Raw genomic sequence first — 24608 nt, 5'->3', positions numbered from 1 at the left:
AGGTTGAGAATCCCTGGTCTAAATGACCGAACCGCATTTCCTCAAATATTCCCTTCTGTAGGAACAGATATGACTAACGTGCACCAAACTTCAAAATGATAAACGTAAGCATCTTTCAACCCATCCATACCATAGAGTGCCCACTGTTAATCAGAAATTCCAAATATGATAAATATAATAAAATTAAGCCCAAACACTGTTCTAATCTCACCAGAAAGTTCAAATACATTCTCCACAGCAATGGACAATGGGCACCATTTTCACTCTGAATTGCATGTTCAAATAAAGCTTTGATCCGATTTGTTAACCCAGTTTCAGGAATTGTTGAATATATTTCTCCAACATCTACTCTGAAACAGAAAAGCAAACAATATATACATGAGGTAAACAACTGTGTCCTTATATAAGAAGGCGAGAGTAATTTCACTGCTTCCATTCCACAGAAAATTTCACAAATGTATTAGGAACTTCATGCTGCTTTCTCTGTTAACATTTAGTGCTCTCAGATTACACTGATTTGGAATATATGCTGGTCCAACTGGCATTTTAATATATAAATCAATAAAAAAAATAGGTATTTATTTTTCTTTGTGGAAAGGGCATCTGGAATATCAAAGTAATTATTACTCTAAACTCAGAGTTGAGAAAAATGATCATTTTTTCTAGGTTATAATATCCTAATTCAATGTAACCTGAGGGCACTTATGGATTCTAGTTTTTACCCAGCATGACATATTACTATTCTTCAGACATTTTAGCCTACATGTTAGAAGTAATTAAAACAAGGCTTTTAGCAAATCAACAATTGTAACACTTTAAAAAAAATCAACATATGCTCTCAAGATTACGCAACATTTAAATTGTCTAATGTGTTCTGCACATTCTGTTCTGCATTCAGAAACATACTACAGAATGAATAACAATAGTTTAAATAACTAATAAAAATAGTGTAGTTAACACAAAATGCTGAAAACAGCACAAAAACATCAGTGATCCGAGATTAAATATTTTTGACCCCATTTAAGAATACTGTAGTCAGGCTCAATCACCTGTAGTTGCAAGTTCCCATAATGAATCACAATGGAGACTAGGGGGTGAATTAAAAAGTCCAAACAAAAACAAATTAAGAATAAGTTTGCGTTCAATTAACAAGGCAGGGGGGGGTGCATTCAGCACATAAACTATAACTAGCCTATAAAAAAAAGTTAATGACCTTCAATTTTGCTAGCTCCTTCTCCGTTCTCTAGAAATTTCCCGAAATACATCTTTAGCAAACCTGAAAGAGCAACTAGAGTTTGCAGAGGCTAAAAAGAATCTTTAAAAAGAGCAGAGATTTTTATTTACTGAATTCCTCTTATTCCTCAGTAGTGGGGGCATTCAACACATTTTATGCATAATTAATTAATCATTTGTATCTTTGTCCTATAATAGGAATTTATACAAATGGATAATACAGTCTTCACAAAGGTGTCTGGGTTAAAGATGACTTCATCCAGGAAAGAATGAAATATGGCAGGGAAAGTAATCTGACCAAAGGCAAACACCAACAGCACAGAGCTGCAATCATCCATTTCTTAAAAGCTTGTAATATTTTGATCTCTTCTCCATTACAGCATCAGGTCTTCTTGATCTCTCTCTGTGCTGCAGTGATACAAATTAAATCACTTAATGCGTTCAGATGATCTAAAATGAGCATTGTGGGCTTTTCATTTATTAAAACAGTCCAGCTAGCATACTAGGCAATTCTTTGTTCACTATCAAAGACCTGAGAATTGCCCCTGTCCTCTTAATGTCTGAAGGAAGAAGGCATGGGCTATTCTCAAATTTCCACCAATGAGCAAAGATTAATCTGATATTTATGATTATTAGTGATCTGCTGATTTAAAGAGAGACTTCTTGTTACAACAGTCAAAATACAGTACTCAGACTGCAAACAGCAGCAAGTTCTAAATTTCAACATGCTGTCTTCTTTTACATTGTATCACAAACTACTACAATTTATGACTTCATTATACTGACAGCTCAAGAACAAGAGTGTCACTTGTGCGGTTTGAGAAATGTTTGAGTACAGTATGATCCAGCAGAAAGAATATGGGACAAGAGTCAGGACATTTACATTTTATTCATGATTCTGCCACTGTTTCACTGTGAGATCTTGAACAAATACCCTCTCCAAACCTCAGTTTCCTCATCTGTAAAGTGAGGATAATGACAGTACCCACCCTCCTTGGTAAAGTAATTTGGCAGCTACAGATGAAGAGCGAAGCAGACAGTATTATTGTCTGGAGTTCTATTACCTCTGAACATTCTCGACAAGCTTCTTTCTCATCTCCTCTGCTTGGATTGCAAACAGCCACGGCTCTAGGGACTTAGTAGACCTTGTGACACTATCAAAAAATCTTCGTGCTTTGCTAGCATTGTGAGACTTGCTTTGGATCTGGATATATGACCTCCAAAGAGACTGGTTGCTAGGATACAGCTTCAAAGCTTCCATTAGTACCTCTCGCAGTGGATTTAAAGGGTAAATGCTAACTTTCATATGGTACCTGAGTAAATTTGTGTGCATGAGTGTGACAGCTTCAAGAGCAGTGGGGAAATTATGAATGCCAAGATTTTCTCCAATGCTTTCAAACTTCTGTGAAGCAGAACCTTTAAGCTTTTCAGAAATATGTCTACATATTAACACAGCAGCATCAATCCCAACAGTCAAATACTGGAAAAGTGCATAACAACCAACTAAATTAACCAGTTGGCTAGAACTGCTGGCTTGATCCCAATTAGAGACTGGACTTTCACTTAAATAATCTTGCAATGCATGCTCATATGCCTTCCGAGCTTTCAAGATATTCACAGATAGCAGTTGCCCAGTATAAGGTACATATGGTCCACTTTCAGCCAGTTTGGTCAATATATGTAAAGCACGTGACATAACAGTTTCCTCCAAATTCTCTAGTAGCTCCACTTCTAGTGAAGCATAAAGCAGGCTCAGATTACAGAGTTGGGTATTTCTCATTCCTTCAGTGCCTGCTAAGCAAAGAGCTGTATCAAACACTTTTCTAGCATCTTCAGTGTTGCCAAGTAACCATTCCAAGTAGGCATACAGTTTCCAGAGGGAAAGGTTGTTTCGGTTTTCAGATGCCTTAAGGAGATTCTTGGCTAGTTTTTTGCTTTTCTTTCCCTGTGACTTCAGTTTCTTCTTGTTTTTTGCTTGGAGACACTGAACAACCTGCATGGAAAATTGACAGAACAAACTTTGGAGGAAGAAAAACCAAAAAAAAACCCAACCCGCAGTTGTATTTGGGTTCATTATTCTATGTCTCTAGTCTTCAGCATCACTAGCCCATTAAAGATTACTGAGTCAACAGCATTTCCCATAGGCACAATCACTGGGAGGACAAGGGGAAAAAAATGCCCTCACCACCTTAGCTTCGCTCTTATGCCAAAAAAATTAATCTGTTTCCCTCCCCATGCTGGGCCACCAGCCAGCTCATGTCATATGTCACATATACTGCAGGGAGTGGTTGTATGGAACAGAGAATCAGCAAAGAGAAACTGAGGCCTTCTCCACACCAGGATTTTCAATCACCAGTGCTGCTGCACTGCTCTATTGTAGACTCGGAGTGTGAGTGTAAACCCATTACTTGCCAATGTGCTTTACTATGGTTTAAAACTGCAATAAGATGTACCAATGCATCCTACCTACAACTAAGGATCTGCACTAGTACCTTCACTGGTGAAGGTACACCAGAGGCTAAAAACCCCTTTGTATGCCTAAAAAAGACTGAATCCTTTGCCAAGTGTCAGATGTGTTTACTGCAGGTGAATACCACTCCCTATCAAGCTACCTTCACATGTATTCCATCCATACTAGTATTTCATGACAGGCAATTTGGGGAGACTTTGCAAAGTGCTGAAAATGTTATTACAATTTAAAGCAAAGAAACTCTCACTGTCCTCTGCTCCAGTATTCTTTGTCAACCTCTCAAAAATACACCCAATTTATATAGGTTCCTCATTCTTATTGATACATTTTTTTACTATTACAATAAATTTAAAGGGGTTTGTGAAAAAAAAATTTTTTTTTTTAAACTTTGAATAAGGGGTCACCAACCTGAAACGGTTGAGAAAACACTGCTCTATACAGTCACACACAATCACAGCTAGTAGAATTACAACTGAATTACATGATCACATTCTACTTTCCAAATGATACTATACTATTTTTTCAACAATGTAAAAACTGAGTATTGAGTTTCCTTGTTAAGTACTCAGGTATCATATCATTCAGGCACTCAGCTAAGTATCATACAAAATGCCTTGGTAGATTAGATTTCATAGGAGCTCTTGCCTCATTAACTGTGCATTTTGTATAACCATTGCTTATGGACTCTCTCTAGCACACACAAAGTAAGACACAGTAATAGACAATGTAATGTATCTAAGAATGTGGAAAAATTATACTATTTTTCAACAAACAAGTTATTGTGTAATTATAGACTACTGTGATATATATGCATAAGTGAACAGAGTTAAAGCTGAGTACACCACCTTAACTATAGCTTTTCCTGACCTTTGAGTGCTCAATCTTCACTTTACCATAATGTTGCTTATTTTAAATGGTATAAAAATGTACATAATAAAACTATAAGCCACATTGAGAGACAGTGCACAAATACTTAATTACCTTTGAGATTTCATATTGTAGCCAACAGACAGAAAGGTTTGCCTTTTCCTTTCCTGAAAACAACGGCAATATTAAATGAAAGACATTCTGTATGAACTCCTCTCCTTCCTTACAGTGTCCTATGTGCTGTCTCCCTCTTGTCATTGTGTCCATATGGCCAATACTATTGACTCCAGAAAGCAGTGAGTCAAAAGTCGTCAATGGCCTCTCAGACTGCTCAGTGTCAAAGATATTGTTCTCATCCATAGCGATATAGAGATTTGAAGGAAACAGACTACGCCCACATGGGACTCCCACGAATTGCAGAAATGAGTATAGCAGCTGAAACTGAAGATCTGGACTAGAAAGTCTGATTAAAGATGGACCAAGATCATCAAACAATACCTAGAAAAAGGAATAAAATAGTTAATTTAATCATAATTCAACCAAATAAGTCTATAATTTTTCAAGCAGCTTTCTGAGTTAAATGAAGATTTTCAAAAATGAATATAAAATGGTGATGGAACTTGATTCAAATTAAGAAAAACAAAGCAAATTAGATGAGTAATAGCCCCCTTCCAGAGAAGGCTGCAGGCCCAATCTGCAGATAATAGACTTCTACAGGTCTGGATTAGTGAAAGGAGTGCAGGATCTCCAATGACCTCTTCAAGAAACTTATATACAGGGGTCCAAAAGGACTAGTTTAAAAATTATTCCTTATATTGTTTTACTTGTCTTTACCTTGATGCTAATGTCTGATCACTTATTCTAACTATATTTTCTTTGTCTACAAATCTAACTTTCCTCTCTCTATTTGCACAGGTTTCAGTTTTACTTATGTCTCCTGGCTCTATAATAAAATTATATATTTATTATATGTATCACAGTAGTGCATAAAGCCCAAGACCCCATTGTGTTAGTCACTGAACAAACATAACAAGACTGTCACTGCCCCAAAGAGCTTGCAATCTAAGTGTAAGAATACAGTATCCTATATAAAATAACTACTCTGGGTGATTATTTACTTTTTGTTTGTTTGTTTATTCCCCATGCTCTCATGTCAGATGCTTATTTTATAAGTGGTCAGCTTTCAGGTAGCAAAATGGTCTTTCAGTTTGCTCATTTAACAAGGAAGTCTTTTTTTCTAAATGCAAGTTTTATTAACCACTCTGCAGTGCATCTCAGAACGTTTATAAAGATTAAGTCTCACAAGACTTCCATTTTACAGATGAGGGAAAAAAAAAATCAAGGAACCAAGAGGTCAAATGACTTGCCTAAAGTCAGACAGAAGAGCCCACAGGACAGATATACAAATATAACACAAAACCAGTCCGACACTTGAACTTCCCTGAAACGTAAGTGATTGAGTTACTATCTATGTGTCTGTTCCTCTGTAGAAATGCAATGGCAAGCAATGAGGTGAGATGTATGCGGAACTGGGGGTGGGACGTGGGAGGGGAGAAACAGAGAGGACAAATAGCTCAAGCTCCTTCCCTCGCCTGGTACAACTCCAAAGGCAGCCACAAGGCTCCAGGAAGCTCTCCTTAAGAACAGGGGCTGACTATCAATGATAGCAACTCTACACTCCTCAACATATGCACATGACTAAGGGGACTGGGGACACAGAGTGTTGCTAGTACACGGAGGCAAGTGCTGAGGGAGATGAGTGCTGCACCCTTTAAAGAAATATGTATGGAATATGATTGCTACTAGTGAGCAAACTCCTTCCAGCACTCATGGAGCTACTATGCCTTCTTCTCTAGACAGGCAAAGGGCCTCCCCGGCCACTATTGCTTAGTGCTTTGTTTCTGCATACCTGCACACCAAGGAGCAGAAGAACGATATTAACAAGGCAATGCCCAAGTTCACTGTCTATTTAGAACCCTTTGGGCAACAGTAAAATTGCCAAAAATCACATCCGTTTCATGCTGCTTGAAAAAGCAATGCATGACGGAGGCAGGTACTCAGCTATTCACAAAGAATGAGAACACAACTGGAAGAATGGTAAAGAGGCTGTGGGAGAGGCAGAGTAACGGACACACTCTCCATTTACAGCAGTTAGGGATGTTTGGAAAGGAGAAGAGAGACAGAAAGATTACTTACCTGTACAGTTCTTCAAGGTGTTTCGTCCCTATGGGTGCTCCACGTGAGGACTTGCATGTGCTCATGCACTCTTGATCAGAGATTTTTGTCATCAGTCCATGGGTCCACACTTGCACCCTACACATTCTCATGCTCTCGTATAAGGGTACAAGGGTGGACCCACCACCACTCCAGTTCCTTTTCAACCATAAAGTCCAAAGCAGAGGGGAAGGAGAGTAGGTAGTGGAACAACCCATACTTCCTATCTTTCCTATGTAGTGGGATAGTTTGCTCTTGTGCCCTTAATAACGGCAGTTTTTCAAAGAGATAACTTTCTCTAACTGTTTTTCCCTTAGACTTGCTTCCCAAGGGATCTTACCTACCAACTCCCTGAATTTGCTAACGTCTGCCTTCTTGAAATACATGGTCTTTGTTGTGCTGTCTTCCCTCCTACCATTCGTTACAATCACGAACTGTATCATTTCATGATCATTTTCATCCAAGCTGCCTTCCACTTTCAAATTCTCAATCAGCTCTTCCCTATTTGTCAAAATCAAATCTAGAACAGCCTCTCCTCTAGTGGCTTTCTCCACCTTCTGGAATAAAAAATGGTCTCCAATACATTCCAAGAACTTGTTGGAAATCTGTGCTTTGCTGTGTTATATTCCCCCTAACAGATGTTTGGGTAGCTGAAGTCCTCCATCACCACCAAATCCTGTGCTTTGGATGATTTTGTTAAGTTTATTTAAAAAAAGGAAAAAAAAAAAAAAGAAAAAAAAAGCCTCATTCACCTTCCCTTCCTGGTTAGGTGGTCTGTAGTAGATCCGTACCATGACATGACCCTTGTTTTTACCCCTTTTATCTTTACCCAGAAACTTTCAAAAAGTCTGTCTCCTATTTTCATCTCAACCTCAGTGCAAGTGCACACATTTTTTATATATAAGGCAAAACATCTTCCCTTTTTTCCCTGCCTGTCCTTCCTGAGCAAGCTGTACCTATACTAATATTCTCACCAAGTTAATAAACACCATGTCATAGTTGTGTTTATTAACTAGTTTTTCCAGTTCTTCCTTCTTATTCCCCATACTTCTCACATTAGTAAATAGACATGTAAGATACTGGTCTGATTTTCCCACCATGTTCTCTCTTGTCTCTCCTTTATCCCTGCTATAATGGCCCATGTTCCCCCCAGTTTCCAACCCTTCTCCCAAGTCTCCAGAGGATCCACAGGTGCCGGTGTTCTTGGTGAGACCTCTGGGTGCATTTCAAGGAAGGCTGGAAAGGGAAGGTGGCGGAATTCTGGACAAATATATCTGAGTCCAAGAAAGTGTCCTTACCCATGTCCAGTGGATGAGCAACAAGTTTCAGTACTGGGAGTCATTTTGGTACCAAAAGGCAAGGAAGGACTGGCAACCGCATCAGTAATGACAGCCGAGCCTTCATAGAAGGGTGCGTTGGTACAGCACCAGATGGTAATGTCAATACGTGTGGGAAATGCCTCTGAGTAGCCCTCAGCAGAGGTGATTTGGGCTCTTCCAGGATTCGAAAGTCTTCATGAAAGAGGATCCTGGATGGTACTAGAGAATCCAGGTACTGTTTTTCGGGAGTCATCATGTCGAGAGATACCTGGAATGGTACCAAACTATGGTCCATGTGCGCTTTCTCGTGGCCTGAGCACAGTGACACCAAGGACAATGACTGAGTCCTGAGTCTTCGAGGAATCCTTTTGTTTAGGAGGCTCCTATTCCGGTACCAACAATGGTACTGCACAAGGCTTCTCAGTACGCATTATGAAATTGTACTGGGAATTCAGTACCGGAGAAGGGAAAAGCCTTAATGGTACCCATACTGAAACATGAAGTCTCCTTGTTCCCTAGTTAGAGGGTGACTTTCTCCCTTCTCTTGGTATCCTTCTCAGGGAAATGGGGTCTCTTCTTTTCCGATGTTCTTGAAGACTCTGAAGATTCCCCTCCCAGGTCTTTGGTTATCGAGCAGAGGTTTGGGCAGCCACTGGAGCATTCTAAGCAGTTGAACAATAGTGGGGACTCGGACCCTGCAAGTCTCAGGGAATAGTCTATAAGAAGCAGTTTCAATCAATTCTCCCTCAGCTTTCTGGATATGCTGCTGACTAGATGCTACACTTGGAGGGGACATGCACTTCTTCAAGGCAGCTGGAATGCCCCTTGCTGACAGGGAAGAACCTATGGCAGGTCTGGCAAAGTTTGAAGCCCAGAATCTTTGGCATAATCCACGAAGAAAGGCCATGGAAGGAGAGGGGCTGAGTGGAACAGGCAAAAGAATACTGAGAGACAAAGACATCCCCCCCTCCCCAAAAAGCTGTACTAAATTAAACAAGAAAATGATGAAATAAAGAAAAAAAGTCAGCAAACTGGGTCAGCAGGCTACCAGACACCATGACGCTCCATCTCAAGCCACAGGTGGTTGAAAAGTACCTGCAGTGGCAGAGCATCTGCCCCTTCCTATATACTCTCATATCAGAGCAAGAGGATATGTAGGGAGCAGGCATGGAATCTCAGACACTGCTGACAAAAATCTCCTGACATGAAGAAATTTGAAGAAATTCCTTTTCCCTTACAGCATCTACAGCAGTAAAGTTTAAAATTTTTAAGACACCTACTAGTGAGAGGTTACTATAAAGGTGGAAGGCTTTAAGCAGGAGTAGAAGTCTCAGCACCTTCTTCCTTTCAAGCACATGAAATGACAAATGTACTGGGCTCATAAGCAGAGTATGGCCTCTAGATCTTGATGAGAAGTGCTTCCCCCCCACTCCCTTGTCTTTTGCAACTTCCTTGGTTACCCAGAGTTTTCAGAACCCACAGCAGGGGCATCTTAACTATTTCACTCCAGGCAGTGTCAGGAATAAATCAATAGGAACACAGCAATTCCATGTGATAAGATGAATGCAAATAAGTGTGCTCTATCTAAAACTGCAGTTTATTAGATTTAAGCACACACAGACGTAAGCAATAGGTTTAGCACATCCCAGATATTTACTTAATATCTGGAACAGTATTGCATAATTAACAGCAGGTTCGCAGTTGCCAGTTGCTCACCCAACGGGGAGAAAAGGTGTCAGGAAAAACCTCTCTCAAAATGGCTTCACAGGACTGCTCCAAAGTACACTCTACTATCTAGACTTTTTTTAACTAACTTCTATAAAACACATAGGTCATAATGACCCCTACTAGATCATCACTTTTCCTAACTTTCAATAAACTTTCTAATATCAGAGGCATCCAGACTCAAGGTCTTCCTTCCACCAAGGTTTTCAGTCTCAACTGTTTATTTTCCTCTCCCTTCCTCACATTCTGATTAGCAAAACTGCCAGTAGTTTTGATCTTGCTTCTGAAAGCCAGTCTACAAATTAACCCTTAACTATGTGGTGTTCTATTTCATTAATTCATGGTGGCTGAATGTACATAAAATGGCTGCAATTAGCTTGATCACATTCTGGGGTACACACAACCCTCCAATCCAGGGCAACACCTTGATTATAAAGATTATCATTTGATGTCTGGTAAATTTTTCAAGCCTTGATTTATAAAACTGTAGGGACAGTTCAAGCATGGTCGTGATTTTATGAACAAGGACTTATCTGCAAAAGGATTGGACTGGGAACACCATCACACTTCAGAAATGCCACCACAGGACTATCACTCACCACTGACACAGATTGGATATAAAGACACTGACCTACAGGTCAAAGGCTCCCACTACCAATCCCTAGGGCAGAGTTTTTCAAACTGTAGGGCACAATCAACAAGAGGGCAGGGGCAAAACAATTTAAAAAAAATTTCAGCCAAATCTTGCAGTAGCTAGGACCCAGAGACAGTCTACTCCCACCCCTAACCCACAGAAGCTCCTCCCTTCTTGATGCCTGCACTGTGCTCAGCTCCAGGGGACGTGAAACAGCATGTCCAGCAGGCTTTGGTGCCAACAAGACAGCTCCAGCTTTGTGAAGTAGCACAGTTCTGGAGCTAAACAACGATAAGAGGGAAACGCATCACCTCAACCCCCATGCCGTTTCCTAGTTCCACTAGTCTTCCACTTCCTTCCGGGAACTTCCCTCCCCACAACACAATATCTGATCTCCATGAGCCCCATCAGCCTACCCTCACCAACCAGTACCTCCTCACTCTGGAACAACCTTACCTCAAGCCCATCAGTCGGTTTTGGGGAGGACTTCATGGTTCCCAGCAAGAAACCACTGGTGAATTCTCAGTCCCACCCAAGTAAAAAAAAATAAATTAAAAAAAAAAAAAAATTTCAGAACCACTGCCCTAGAGATATCCAAGATCTCCCAAAACTATTATTTTTTGTTTAAAACAATTATGCATGCATGGAGTCCTTGACAGATTAACTTAAATGTAAAGAAATCTCTCTCTCTCACACACGTCTTATATATCACAATGACCTGTCTCTCTGGGTCGTCACAATCTTCTTCAGTCTGCTTTTTAGTTTTGTCAGGTCGCCAAGGCAGCCAATGCCTTGTTTCACGGGAACATTCAATGTCCAGCCAAATTTGCCATTTAGGTAGAGTTTTATCCTTTATTTCTTGATCTTCATCTACATCTTCCTCATCCTCATCTACAAAATAAACAAACTGGCTGGGATGGGTGATGCAGGTTATGTTACACGTATTTAAGGATATGAGTTAGTCACAAGGGTTAGGGAAGTAATGGATTCTGTGATTTTACTGGACCTCCGTGACTTCGCTTCAGCTGGCAGCAGCAAGGATGGAGCTGGGTCTGTGCACCCCCAACCGGCAACTTCAGCTGGAGCCAGGGATGTACAACCCTGACCCATAGCTTTGCTAGAGCTGGGGCTGTGCTCCCCCCCTCACAAGTGCAGCAGAAGCTGAGGCTGTGCACCCCCGACCCGTGGCTTCAGCCAGAGTCAGGGCTGTGCATGCCCCTCGCAGCTACAACAGGAGCCTGGGCTGTGTCCCCATCCACGCAGCTGCGGCTGGGGCTGTGCACCCCACAGCTTTCCATCAGTGCGGGAGAGTCCAAAGTCCATCTGTCCGAAGTAGTTTGCCTCCCCTGCCCTCCGTGGCTGAAGCTGTTTCTGTATGCTTCTGCCCCGTGGCTTCAGCCAGGGCTCGAGCTGTCATTCCTTCCCCTTCCCCTTGCAGCCCTTGCCCCACCCCATTCTTTTCAGTAAGAGTCTTGCACAGGTCAGAGCTCTGGTGAATTTTTGTTTATTGCCTGCAGCCTGTCTATGACTTTTACTAAAAATAACTGTGACAAAATCTTAACCTTACACATTGTACAAGACTGAAGAGCAAACTGTTGGAATTCATATGTGCACCAAGGCAGACTTAATTTGAGTGTAGTAACTGGTAAGGCTCTCCTCTTTTTTTTTTTTTTTTTTTTTTTTTTTTTAAAAAGGGCAATATATTTTCAACTTTACCTCTATCCTGGTGAAGATTTTTGTCTGGGAATAGCCTGTAACATGCAAAGGCACATGAAAAAAAATACAGTATATTTCCCTCAGCCCATGTGACTCAATTCCTTTTTGACATAGATATTTATGGTAACTCTCAGTGTTCTCAGGCTATGAGTAAAACCAGAAGCCTTTATGAGTTAATAAATAGGAGAAAGCAAAGAAAAAACTTGTTGAAAACAAATGTATGAAAGGGTACAGTTTTACCAGGTTTATTGATGATAATCCAGCCTCCCTTTTCTTGTTGATGCATCCATGATTTCCAGCCTTTTGCTCCTTTTTCTCCAAACCGAGGCTCTCCACTATCCCAAAATGGTTCAAAGAACTCCACCTATTGTTGAGGCAAGAAACATACTACATATTATTTTCAACATTGTAGCCACATTTAAAAAGGACTTAGTGATAGCTTGACACAGATGAACTGCTAATAAAAAAGGAATAACTAAATTAGCACACAGTAGAAAGAACGTAACACAGAAATATAGGTAAGTTTTAAAAAAAAAGTTTTGACGGTATACTTTTAACACGGATGAGCAGGCTCGCTGCTGCATATAACATGGGCAATGAGGCTCCTAGAAACCACGTCAATAGTGGAAGCAAGACAGCAGCTGCTCATCATCCACCTCTGGCCGTACAAGCACCTGTGAAACATCTGTGTCAGGATAACTGCTCTAGAAATAAATACTAAATGGGTCACTGAGCTATTTCAGTACATTGTTGAATGGGATGCTGAAAACTGATCAGAAATAGTGCATCTAATTTCATATAATTCTGCGTCACAACTCAACATTCTTATTGTGGTATCAAATCAGTAAGTACAGAAATAGTTATGGGCAGCAGAACACCATATAGCTATACTTAAAGCAGAAATATATATATACAGAGAGAGAGAGAGAGAGAGAGAGAGAGGATGAAGCCTGAATATGTTCTACAAGATATGACGTGGTAAGATGAAGAAATTGAACAAGGTATTAGAATGGACAGTCAGACTTTAATGTACACTAGGAAAAATTTTACAAAAAATTCCCACCATTGCTAACACACTACTGGTATTAGTAAAGCTGCAAATCCAAGTATGAATAAGCCGTTGGTGTTTTAATAAACCATGTCAGCTGGCATGATTAAAGGACAGTGCTTAAAACATGAGCGGCAGTCTGCCTAAACTAGGGCTCCTAAGGTGCTAACACCATATGAGCTAAATTGGTGTTAGCAAAGGTGGGAAATAAAAATAAAATAAAATAAAAAAATCCCCAGTACAGACAAAACTTTAGAAATGAGGCAGAGTCCATCCTTTCCCAGGTTTTTGTCTGACAGCAGGACGTGAATATGTACAGTGTTGTATGTAAGTTGTTTATTTTGGTTTTAGGTCTTCACTGCGTAATTTTGTATTACATACACAGGGATGTGCAACTGCGTGCATTTTATAAATTTAAAATAATTAAGTTTATGATTTCACAACTCAATAGATGTCGCTTTTCTTTACTACATGGCACAGAAAGCCATAAATGATTTAGTTAATAGAGATGAAGGAAACTGATGACATTTTCAAACAAATAGGAGAAAGATTAAGTGACATTTCATCACCCAAACCAAACAGCTTTTCAGTGTGAAAATTGCAAAAGGGCAATACAATTTTTCACCTAGGAAAACTGCCTCGTGTTTAGGTTTTTATTAATTATTTATTAATTAATTTTTATTATTAAAATAGAACCAAAAGTGATTTCCTTTTTCTGAACCTCCCAAACCATGATTTCTTTTTGGTGGCAGTGAATCTATTTCTGTACAGCTCCTAACAGTGCATATACTAACTTTGTGAGAGTGTACTTCTTCTTAAAATAGATATAGAATTTGTAATAATAGTTTGTGCACGCTCTTGATACAACCTGCCAATACATTTGTTAAACAGTGAGCAGAAATGAAAAAGTTCTACTGTGATGGAGTGGACTAGGTCCCGAGGTACCCTGCTGGAGGTCTTGCAGCCCGCGCTACACCCTGACCCAGTAAAGGGCAGTAGAGAGGTCCTCCAACCAGCCTAGAGTGGCTGTGTGGGATGCAGCCAATCAGGGCCCAACAAGCTAGTCTAAGAGGAGTTGCAGGGCCAGAGTAAGATCAGTTCCTTAATGGAGCTGGTGGAGTGTGGATAGTGTGCCTGGCTGGCTGAGGGAGCTACAGGACCCAGACAGAGCACTGCTGGCAGAGGCCAGGGGGAACACGAAGGAGTTCTGGGCTGCTAGGACTCAACCAGGACAAGGCCCTGAGGTAAAGGTGAAGAATGTGCTGGAGCCACGGGGAAGCAGCCCAGGGAACTGTAGCTGCAACACAGTTTATTTAAAAAGGGACGTGGCAGATGGTTGCTATCTTTAGCATTCCCGGGCTGGGACGCAGAGTTGAGGGCAGGCCCGGGTCCCCCTTACCAGCCACTGGGAAAGTGGTCTGGACTTTGAAACATCCTAAAAGGGGAACTGAACTCTCTTAGTGGGCCAGCTAAGAGTTGGGGCCAGAAAGGCCTAGAGAGGCAAAGACTCTCCAGGAAGGGAGCCCTGGGGGATGTGGCCCCACATCAGAGCCAGGACTGCTTGAAGAGCAGGGACAATTCAAAGGAGCCCAGAACGGGATAAGAGACATTTCAAACCAGGATGCTGCAATAAGAGCTAGGGCTGCAGATAAAGGGACCTTACAGAGACTGCTGTGATAGGCCCCCATTGGACTTATATCCCTGACATCTCTCACATACAGACTGTGACTCGGCCAGAGGTGTGCATGTGCCTCACGTGCCCTATGCTTCCTCATGCTCCCATATGAGGCCATGAAGGGTGAAATGGCAACTCCTCTCCCTAAGTTCCCTCAGAAGTTGAAGCCCATGGTAGCTGGGAACTCCGAAAACCAGAGATGCAGAGTGGGTTGTAGGACCCAGACTGACATCATCTCAAAGAAGCACAGATTTACTGCAGGATAAGTTTCCATTCTCCTCCTCCTTCAAGCAAATGGCAGTGTGGACCACACTATAAATAACTGACAAGCAGTGCCTTCCGTGGATGGCGAGAGTGTGGACTAGTGGCTGAATCAAACTGTGACTGGAGTACTGCTCTCCCATGTCAAGGGCACAGTGATTCACAAAAATTGGTGGGTTACTCCAGGGTGTAGTCTCACAAATCTCAGAATGTTTCTGAAGCAGGTGATAGATATAGTCTGGGCTCTGGTTTAGTATGCCTTAATGTTCAAAGGGGGACCCTCACCGGCCAGCTGATAGCAGGTGAAAAATGCATTACACAATCCACTTGTGATGAGATGGCTTGGCCTTTGGATGGTCCACAAATAGCCACAAAGAGGCACGGAGAAAGCTAAAATGGCTTGATCCTATTAAGGTACCACAGGAAAACTCTGGATACATCCAAGGTATGCAGGTTTCTTCTCTCCTGGCATCGGGATCAGCTTTAAGGAAAAAATTGACAAGATTTCTTACTGGTTCAGGTGAAAGTCCGAGAAAATCTTAGAGATGGATTTGAGGTTTGGTCTCAACACCACCTCGTCTTTAATAAAGAAAGTGTAAGGCAATCGATCCATAAGAGTTCAGAGCTCACCGACCTTCTGAGCTTGGGTGATGGCCACCAGAAGGAAAGAGTCTTGATAGTAAGTTGTGGAACATTTTGACAGTGGTACAAAAGGGGTCTCCATGAGTTTAACGAGGATGATACTGAAGTCCCATGAGGGTTTCAGATCTCTAACTCGAGGATAAATGTGAAGGAAGTTCTTGAGAAACTTCAATATCATTTGGTGTGACAAGATTGAGTGTGACTGTAGTGGTATGCAACATGCAGATACTGCTGGTACATGGATTCACCTGTTCCAGGAGTAGTATATAATCTAAGATCTTTGGTACTGGTGCCTTTACAGGGTCCAAAATTTTTTGGCTGCCCATGTACAAAATCTTTTCCACTTTTAGGACAATTTTTCCATTTCCTGGTGGAGGACTTCCTACTTTGTATGAGAGTTTGTTTAACCTGAAGGGAACAATCTCTGTCAGTAGTGCTCAACCAACCAACATCCAAGCTGTCAGATGAAACATCTGCAAGTCTAGGTACAAGATCTGATGCTGGTTCTGAGATATGATGTTTGCGTGAATGATACCAATATTCATTGCCGTAAGAGTGCACATTCCCTGTTGGGTATGCGTTTCAGAAAGTTCCAGAAGCTCACAGCACTATGGCTGCCTTTCCCAACCAGGGGAGAATGCAGGGACCACCCTGCAGAAGTGCCAAATAAATAGTGAATCAATTTTTAATTTTAACTAACATCTTTAAATCAGCAAATATTTTTATGTCAGTGTGAAGTTCCAACGTAAACAGATCATGCAATGAGACAGAGTGAAAAACAGTTCTAAATAGACATTGCTACCTGTCCTCTTGTTGGCAGATCTTTTACGCTGTCAGGTTTAAAGAAGGTGAAGTCAATCAGGGCTTGGAACAAAGACACAGCTTTCTCAGAATGGCCCGCCTGTCTAAGAAAATGGCACTGCTGAAGAAAGACAGCTGGAAAGCAAAGGGGACAAAATCATAATACTTTAAAGTAATATTTAGTTCCCCAATATTGGATAGCAACACAAAGATAAAGAGACACATCTCCTCCACTACCCAGTGCTATGGAGACTCATTACGTTGGAACAACAAAAAGACCTTCCGAAAAATAATTAAAATTGTTACTGGCATGTCCAAGATTTATGTCAAGGCCTACATTCCCTGTAAGCTGCACGGTTGCACAGCAGCCTATTTAGCACTGTGCAAGTGCTCAGGGAACCTGCCCAGGGACCTGCCGCAGCCGGGGGAGGGGCATCCCTCCCCTGCCCCTAACCTAGCCCCACCTCCAACCTGCCATGGCTGTGGCGGCCCCAACTATGCAGCAGCCCGGATCTGCCATGGCCGGGGCAGCCTGGCCCTGTCAGGGGGCGGCCCGGCCCTGTTGGGGGCACCCCTCTCAGAACCCAGCCCCAGCCTGGATCTGTCACAGCTGGGGTGTCCATCCCTGAACCTAGCCCCAACGGGACCTGCAGGGGCTGGGAGAGTGGCACCTATCCTACGGCCCCCAGCCCTAGAGCCACCGCAGAAGGGAGAGGTACCTCTCCCTCTCATCCCAGGTGCTGCTGCGGGGAGAACGCGCTGTGGGGAGTCCTCGCCAATTTAGTCCAGGTGGATGTGGTCCACTCCCAATAACTGATGAGGAGGTGTCAGTATCAAGAGAGGGAAAACTGCTTTTGTAGTGAGCCAGCCACTCCCAGTTCCTATTCAAACCCAAATTGATGGTGTTAAGTTTGCAAATGAATTGTAGCTCTGCAGTTTCTCTTTGAAGTCTGTTTCTGAAGTTTTTTTGTTGAAGAATGGCTACTTTTAAATGTGTTATTGAGTGTCCAGGGAGACTGAAGTGTTCTCCTACTGGCTTTTGTATGTTACCATTCATGATATCTGATTTGTGTCCATTCATACTTTTAGGTAGAGACTGTCAGGTTTAACCAATGTACATGGCATTGACACTTCCTCATCAATTACTGGGAGTGGACCACATGCACCCTGACTAAATGGGCCTACAACACTGGTTCTCCACTTGTAAGGTAACTCCCTTCTCTTCATTTGCCAATATATATTTATCCATGTATCTGTAATTTTCACTCCATGCATCTGAAGAAATAGTTTTTTTACCCAAGAAAGCTTATGCCCAAATAAATCTGTTAGTCTTTAAGGTGCTACCAGATTCCTCACTGTTTTTATTTTCATGCAGCTAGCAATACATTTGATTAAACACTAGATGGCATAATTCACCAGATTTTTTAATCCGTTCATTTATCCGTACTTGTCAAAGGCTGAAGATAGGAGACTGGCATACATCTTTAGTACCCACTATCTTCATAACAGGATTATGTCACCTGTAAATGCGTTTATCATGACTGACAATTTGATAATTTTCCTACTAAGTAAAGGGACACTGTCAGGTCAAATTTAACCCAAGATTTAGGTTTGGTTAAAAGAAGCATTCACAAAACCTGAAACTCTCAGAAATGTTTCCATTAGTATTATTTTAATTCTGATGTCAAAACCATTATCCTAAAATGTTTGCAACCCAGCTATAACAGCATCATGCTAGTGCATGGGAACCAGAAAGTGAAAATGACCAGAAACAAAAGTGAAATTGAGTCTATTTTCATTTCAACCAGAGGGATATCAATAAACAAAGAAAAAGTTTGTTTCTTTGAAAAAAAAATCGGATTATTGTCTATTTAACACAATGTATTTGCAAACTTTTTCCTCCAAAGAAAGTGGCAAACATTGAAAATAGCTTAAAGGTGTTTGGTAAGAAAAAGAATTTACAGATTAAGAAATGAGGATCAATAAGGATAGCCATACTCAGAGAAACATCCCTTACTGCGATGGCTGTAGGATGTGGTTAAAATGTCAGAAATTGTAGATGTAAGAAGCTATTATCATGTGGTCCAACATCTATCTGCCAATGCAGGATTTGTTCCTATAGTATATTTCCCAGTGCTCTGTCCAGCCCAGCTTAAATGAACAAGCAATGTAGAAGCACTCTAAACCAATTGGTAATCCAGCACTTTAAGTCTTTAAATCAATACAGTATACATTTTATTCCTATATTGTCAGAATTTTGAATTCAACTTCTTTAGAGGAGATTCTCAGGACAAAAAAAACAGACTTCCCATTATCCTTTCCCTAATAATTAGGAGTAGGGCTATCAACCGATTACAAAAATTATTTGTGATTAATCATGCTGTTAAACGATAGAAAAAACGGTTACCTACCTTTTCATAACTGCTGTTCTTCGAGATGTTGTTCATGTCCATTACACATTAGGTGTGTGCGTACCACGTGCACAGTCATTGGAAACTTTTTCCCTTAGCGGCTCCCGTCGGGCTGGCAGGGGAGCCCCCACCAGAGCAGCACCTCATGCTGGTGCATATATACCCCTGCCGACCCGACCGACCCTCCCTCAGTTCCTTCTTGCCGGTGACTCTGCCAGAGGAGCAGGAGGGTGGGAAATGTAATGGATGTGAACAACACATCTCAAAGAACAACAGTTACAAAAAGGTAGGTACCGTTTTTCCTTCTTCGAGTGATTGTTCACGTCCATTACCACATTAGGTGACTCATAAGCTTACCATAGGAGGTGGGTAGGAGTCATGGAACAATTGAGTGAAGCACAGCCCTGCCGACTGCCGCGTACCCTCTGGCCTGTTGATGGACTGCGTAGTGGGCTGTGACTGTGTACACCGACGACCAAGTGGCGGCTCTACAGATCCCCTGGAGCGGAACCTGTGCCAGAAAAGTTGTCGAGGACGCTTGAGCCCTAGTCAAGTGGGCTGTGATCGCCAGGGCTGGCACCTTGGCGAGCTCATAGCATGCACAGATACAATCCACAATGAAATCCGTTGTGCCAAGACCGGAAGCCCTTTCATTCCTTCCACAGTGGCAGCGAACAACTGCGTTGACTTGCGGAAAGGTCTAGTTCACTCCAGATAGCACGCCAGGGCCCTATGAACATCTAGAGTATGCAGGCTATGGTGACTTGGGTCCATGTGTGGTTTGGGAAAGAACACTGGCAAACAAATGTCTTGTCCCATATGAAATTGCCAAATTACTTTAGGGAGGAATTTAGGGTGTGGCCTAAGTTGCACCGTGTCCTTATAAAAAACTGTATAAGGGGGCTCCGAAGTGAGGACCCTCAGTTCTGATACCCTCCTTGCGGATGTAATGGCCGCCAAAGACACTACCTTCCAGGAGAGGTGAGTGAAAGCGCAAGAGGCTAGGGGCTCAAAAGGGTGGTCTCATGAGTTTAGTCAGGACCCAGGTTAAAGTTCCAGGGAGGGACCAGTGGGCGAGATTAAACAAACACCCTCTCACCGGGCTATCATGGGGCTGGAAAACACCGAATGCCCAGACTCCCCCAAATGGAAAGCTGAACTTGCAGCCAGATGTATTCTAATTGAGAAGGGGGCGAGACCTTGATGTTTGAGGTGCAGTAGGTATTCCAGTATGACTGGAACAAGAGGCCTGTAGAGGCTGTATGTGCTTTGGTTCATACCAGCAGGAGAACCTCTTCAACTTAGCAAGGCATGTTGCCCTAATGGAAGGCTTCCTACTACTGAGGAGAATTTGTCGCACCTGAAGGGAGCACTGACTCTCCATAGCATTCAACCACAGAGTTTCCATGCCATTAGATGTAGCGATAGCAGGTTTGAGTGGAGCAGGCGCCTGCGGTCCTGCATGATGAGATCTAGGGGCAGGGCAATCGGGTGGCCACTGACAGTTCCAGCAAAGTCGTAAACCGACGTTGGCGGGGCCAAGCTGGTGCGATGAGAATCATCACCGCTTTGTCCCTGCAAACCTTGAGGAGGACTCTGTGGATGAGCAGGAGTGGTGGAAACGTGTACTTCAGACTCCCGCTGCAAGGGATCATGAAGGCATCTGCACCTGAGCCCAGACTATGGTTTTGGCATTGACTGTTGTCCTTGGTGGCAAAGAGGTCCATTTGGGGAAATCTCCACTTCTGGAAGATCGAATGCAAGATATCCGATCTCATTGTCCATTCGTGCATTTGGCACAACCGGCTGAGGCATTGCGCCAGCTTGTTTTGCTTCCCCGGAAGGTATGATGCTACAAGGTTCACTGAGCGGACTATACAAAAGTCCCATCGGAGAAGAGCCTCTTGGCAGAAGGAGAGGAACAGGCTCCGCCCTGCTTGTTTATATAGAACATGGCGGTGGTGTTGTCTGTGAGAACTGTCACGCTGTGCCCTTCTAAAGTAGTGTGAAAGGTCTGGCAGGCTAGGTGAACTGCCCTGAGCTCCCTTATGCTGATGGAGAGCGACATTTCGTCCCTGGACCAAAAGCCCTGCGTCCGTAGGTCCCCCAAGTGTGCTCCCCAGCCAAGGTCCGACGTGTCTGTTACCAGTGTCACACATTGTGTGGCAGTGTGGCGAAGGGGATCCCTTCGCAAACTACCTGCTGATTGAGCCATTAGTCCAGAGAGTCTAATACCTGGGCAGGGGGGGGTCTCTGCCATGGGGGGGGGTCTCTGCCGGGACGATACGACTGGGCCAGCCACAACTGCAAAGTCCTGAGACGCAGACAAGCGTGTTTGACCACATGGGTGCACGCCACCATGTGTCCTAGGAGCTGCAGGCAGCATCTGGCTTTGGTTGTGAGGAACCTCAGCATGGAGTCTACGGCACGCTGGATGGCCAGAAATCTGGATTCCGGGAGGCTCACTCGCATCTGTACCGAGTCCAGGACTTCCTCGATGAACTGCAGCCTCTGTGCGGGTATCAGGGAGGACTTGGGCACATTGACTAGGAGACCTAGCCTGTGGAATACGTCCAGTGCCATCACCATGTAGGAGCGGACCTTCTCCTTGGACCAATCCTCGAGGAGACAGTCATCTAAGTACGAGTATACTCACATTTTTCTTTTGCGAAGAAAGGCTGCCACTACTGACATGCATTTCGTGAACATACATGGGGCTGTCGCCTGGCCTGTAAACTGGTAACGGTGCTGGTTTATGGTGAACCACAGGAACCGCCGGTGAGCGGGATGAATGGCAATGTGAAAGTTCGCATCTTTCATATCAAGGGCAGCGTACCAATCCCCAGGATAATAGAGCCAAGGGAGACCATGCAGAAGTGGACCTTGACTAAGAATTTGTTGAGTCCACAAAGGTCTAAAATGGGTCAAAGACCCCCCCTTTGCTTTGGGGATAAGGAAATAACGGGAGTAAAACCCCTTTCCCCTTAGGTCCCAAGGGACCTCTTCCACAGCCCCCACCTCGAGGAGTGTCTGTACCTCCTACATCAGGAGTTGCTCATGAGAGGGATCCCTGGAGAGGGACAGGGAAGGGGGGTAGCTGGGAGGGAGGGGAGGAGGAGAACTGAAGCGTGTATCCCACTTTCACCATACATAGGACCCAACGGTCCGATGTTATATGGGACCACGCACGGTAGAAGCAGGACAAGCGGGTCAGGAAACATACGGAAGGATCTGGTTCGATGCGCTGTCCTCGAGCACACCTTCAAAACCCTTGTTTGTTGCCAGGTTGTGGCTTTCCCTGGCCCTGGCCTTGGCTAGGTGTGTTGTTCCGCCTACGCCTATTGTCTCCGCCTCTCTTACAGTATGGTTCCTGCCTATGGTGAAGTTGGTATTGACCTTTGTTGTGGTGGCTGGGGCTTGACAGGTTTCCTCTGCATTACCAGGGTGTGCATCCCCAACGCCTGGGAGTCTTTAAGGCTATGCAGCCTGGCATCCGTTTGGTCTGAGAAGAAGCTGGACCCTTTGAATGGGAGGTCTTGAAGGGTATTTTGGATCTCTGGCAGAAGGCCTGATGTCTGGAGCCACGCCAAGCATCTCATTCCTACTCTTGAGGTCATTGTTCTGTCTGCAGCGTCTGCCGAGTTGAGGGAGGCTTGCAGAGAAGTTTTGGCTACTGCCTTCCCTTCATCCACGAGGGTCATGAACTCAGGTTGAGAGCCCTGGGGTAAGGAATCCTTAAATTTGGAAACTGCTGCCCAGGAATTAAAATTATATCTATTCGCCTGCTGATTCGCGATCCTCAATTGGAGGCCCCCAGGAGGAACAGACCTTTCTGCCGAATAGGTCTAGACGTTTTGCCTCCTTGGCCTTGGGAGCTGAGGCTTGCTGCCCATGTCGTTCCCGTTCGTTGACCATGGAGACAACCAGTGAAAAGGGGACCGGTGAAAGAGAGGAAGTCATAACTCTTGGAAGGGGCAAAGTACTTCCTCTCTATGCCCTTTGCTGTTGGCATGCTGGAGGTTGCCAGACCATCTTATAGTTTGACTGGATTGTCTTTATGAGTGGGAGCACGATTCTGGAGGGGCCTTCAGGGCTTAAGATGTCCACCATAGGATCCTCCTGCTCTACCATCTCCTCCGCCTACAGGCCCAAGTACTGGGCTATCCTGCAGAGCAGCTCCTGGTGTGCCCTGTGGTCGATCGGGGGAGGTCCCGATACTGCCATGCCCGCCACAGCTTCGTCTGAGGAGGACGAAGAGGTTAGGGCCTTCTGCGTCTTGTCCTCTAGCCCTTATTGCACCTCCTCGTACAGTGGGGGCTCATCTGGGGCCTGACTGACTGCGTCTGGGACGGCACCGGGCTCGGTGCCGCTTCCACCCTCCTGTGTTCCGGAGAAGTGTCTGGTGGCCTGGAAACTGTGGCCGCCTTAGGTGTGGAAGGGCGTCAGTGCGGGGACCAGGACCGATGTCTCAAGTAGCCATATCTTAAGGTTCTGGAGGGGGACCCTTCCTGCTAGTGATAAGCCCATAGTGTCCAAAACGGCCACTGTCCTGGTGGGCTCCACTGGGGATGCCACGGGGCTTGGAGCTCCCTGCTAGTCAGTACCCTGCGGGCATAGCTGGAGCAGCCCGAGTCCACCTCGGATTCCAAGGACGCTGACCTTGAAGGCAAGGGCAATGGCATGGATCAGTGCCGCTGCAGGGCTGGGAACGGTGCCTTGTCAACCGGGAACAGTATTCATGGCTTGTGGCCAGGCCCGGGGACTTCGGCCTTGCATCGCCTCAGCGCCAGCCCAGTGATGGTGTCGGGGAGTGGTGCATTGACAGAGCCGGTGCCATGTGTTGGCTGGGGTCTGGTGCCCTCGAGGCTCGCTGAGTCAGGGGCAACAGAGGATCCACCAAGGCTGAGCTCGACTGGGCCCAACGCCAGAAGCAGTGCCAGGATGGTGACCTGGACGGGCGCACCATTGCCGGTTTGCCTCTAAATGGCAGTCTTAGTGACAGTGCCGGAGGCTTCTCCTTGGCAGAAAGGGGGCTTGTAGCAGATAGACAATCTGATGAGATCCTTTGCCACCTCAAAGGTGTCCGGTGTGGAGGGCTGTTCTATGAGCACCTCCAGCCCTTCCTCCGCACTCGAGGCGCTTAGCCCAGGGCTCAACAGGCTCTTAGACGCTGGAGCCACCGGTGCCAGGACATGCCCTGGGGCAGCAATGCCATTTTGCGTGCTTGGTTCCCTTGGCGGTGCCGCCGTCTTATGTGGGGAGCGCCCTCGGGTCTTAGGCCAGCAAGGTCGAACAGTGCCGGGGCCTGTCTTGTTGCCTCGGTGCAGTATGCCTGTAGTGCCCCACCGGTGCCAGATCACAAACTGACGCAGGGGCACTCTGAAACGAGGAATCTGGTGCTGAGGTCGGATAGTCCAAGGCCAAAGGTTGAGCAGCTGCTTGAGACGAAAGTCTCTTTCTTAGTCCTTGGCTTAAAGGCCTTACAGATCTTGCAGTGCTCCATCTGATGCGATTCCCTCAGGCAATGGAGACACGAGTCGTGGAGATTGCTAATAGGCATAGGCTTGCGGCACATGGCACAAACCTTAAAGC

At 44.2% G+C, this 24608-nt stretch overlaps 1 protein-coding gene across 5 annotated transcripts in view; it reads right to left on the bottom strand.

The window, feature by feature from the left end:
• The window catches only part of NRDE2 (NRDE-2, necessary for RNA interference, domain containing), a 63844-nt gene that overhangs the window by 7911 nt on the left and 31325 nt on the right, over nucleotides 1-24608 (bottom strand). For 4 of the 5 annotated variants that reach the window (XM_030558933.1, XM_030558932.1, XM_030558936.1 and 1 more), the window contains 6 exons: nucleotides 16607-16740; nucleotides 12419-12542; nucleotides 11181-11353; nucleotides 4685-5068; nucleotides 2298-3226; nucleotides 212-350 (listed from right to left, as the gene is read on the bottom strand). In XM_030558933.1, coding sequence (XP_030414793.1) covers nucleotides 212-350; nucleotides 2298-3226; nucleotides 4685-5068; nucleotides 11181-11353; nucleotides 12419-12542; nucleotides 16607-16740 — 1883 coding nt within the window. Of the gene's footprint in view, nucleotides 1-211; nucleotides 351-2297; nucleotides 3227-4684; nucleotides 5069-11180; nucleotides 11354-12418; nucleotides 12543-16606; nucleotides 16741-24608 lie in introns of those variants that run through there. The other variant, XM_030558934.1, reaches the window with a different exon arrangement.

The sequence above is a fragment of the Gopherus evgoodei genome, chromosome 4 (assembly GCF_007399415.2).
Source record: "Gopherus evgoodei ecotype Sinaloan lineage chromosome 4, rGopEvg1_v1.p, whole genome shotgun sequence".
Taxonomy (NCBI): domain Eukaryota; kingdom Metazoa; phylum Chordata; order Testudines; family Testudinidae; genus Gopherus; species Gopherus evgoodei.
This window is presented reverse-complemented; position numbering and strand designations above follow the sequence as displayed.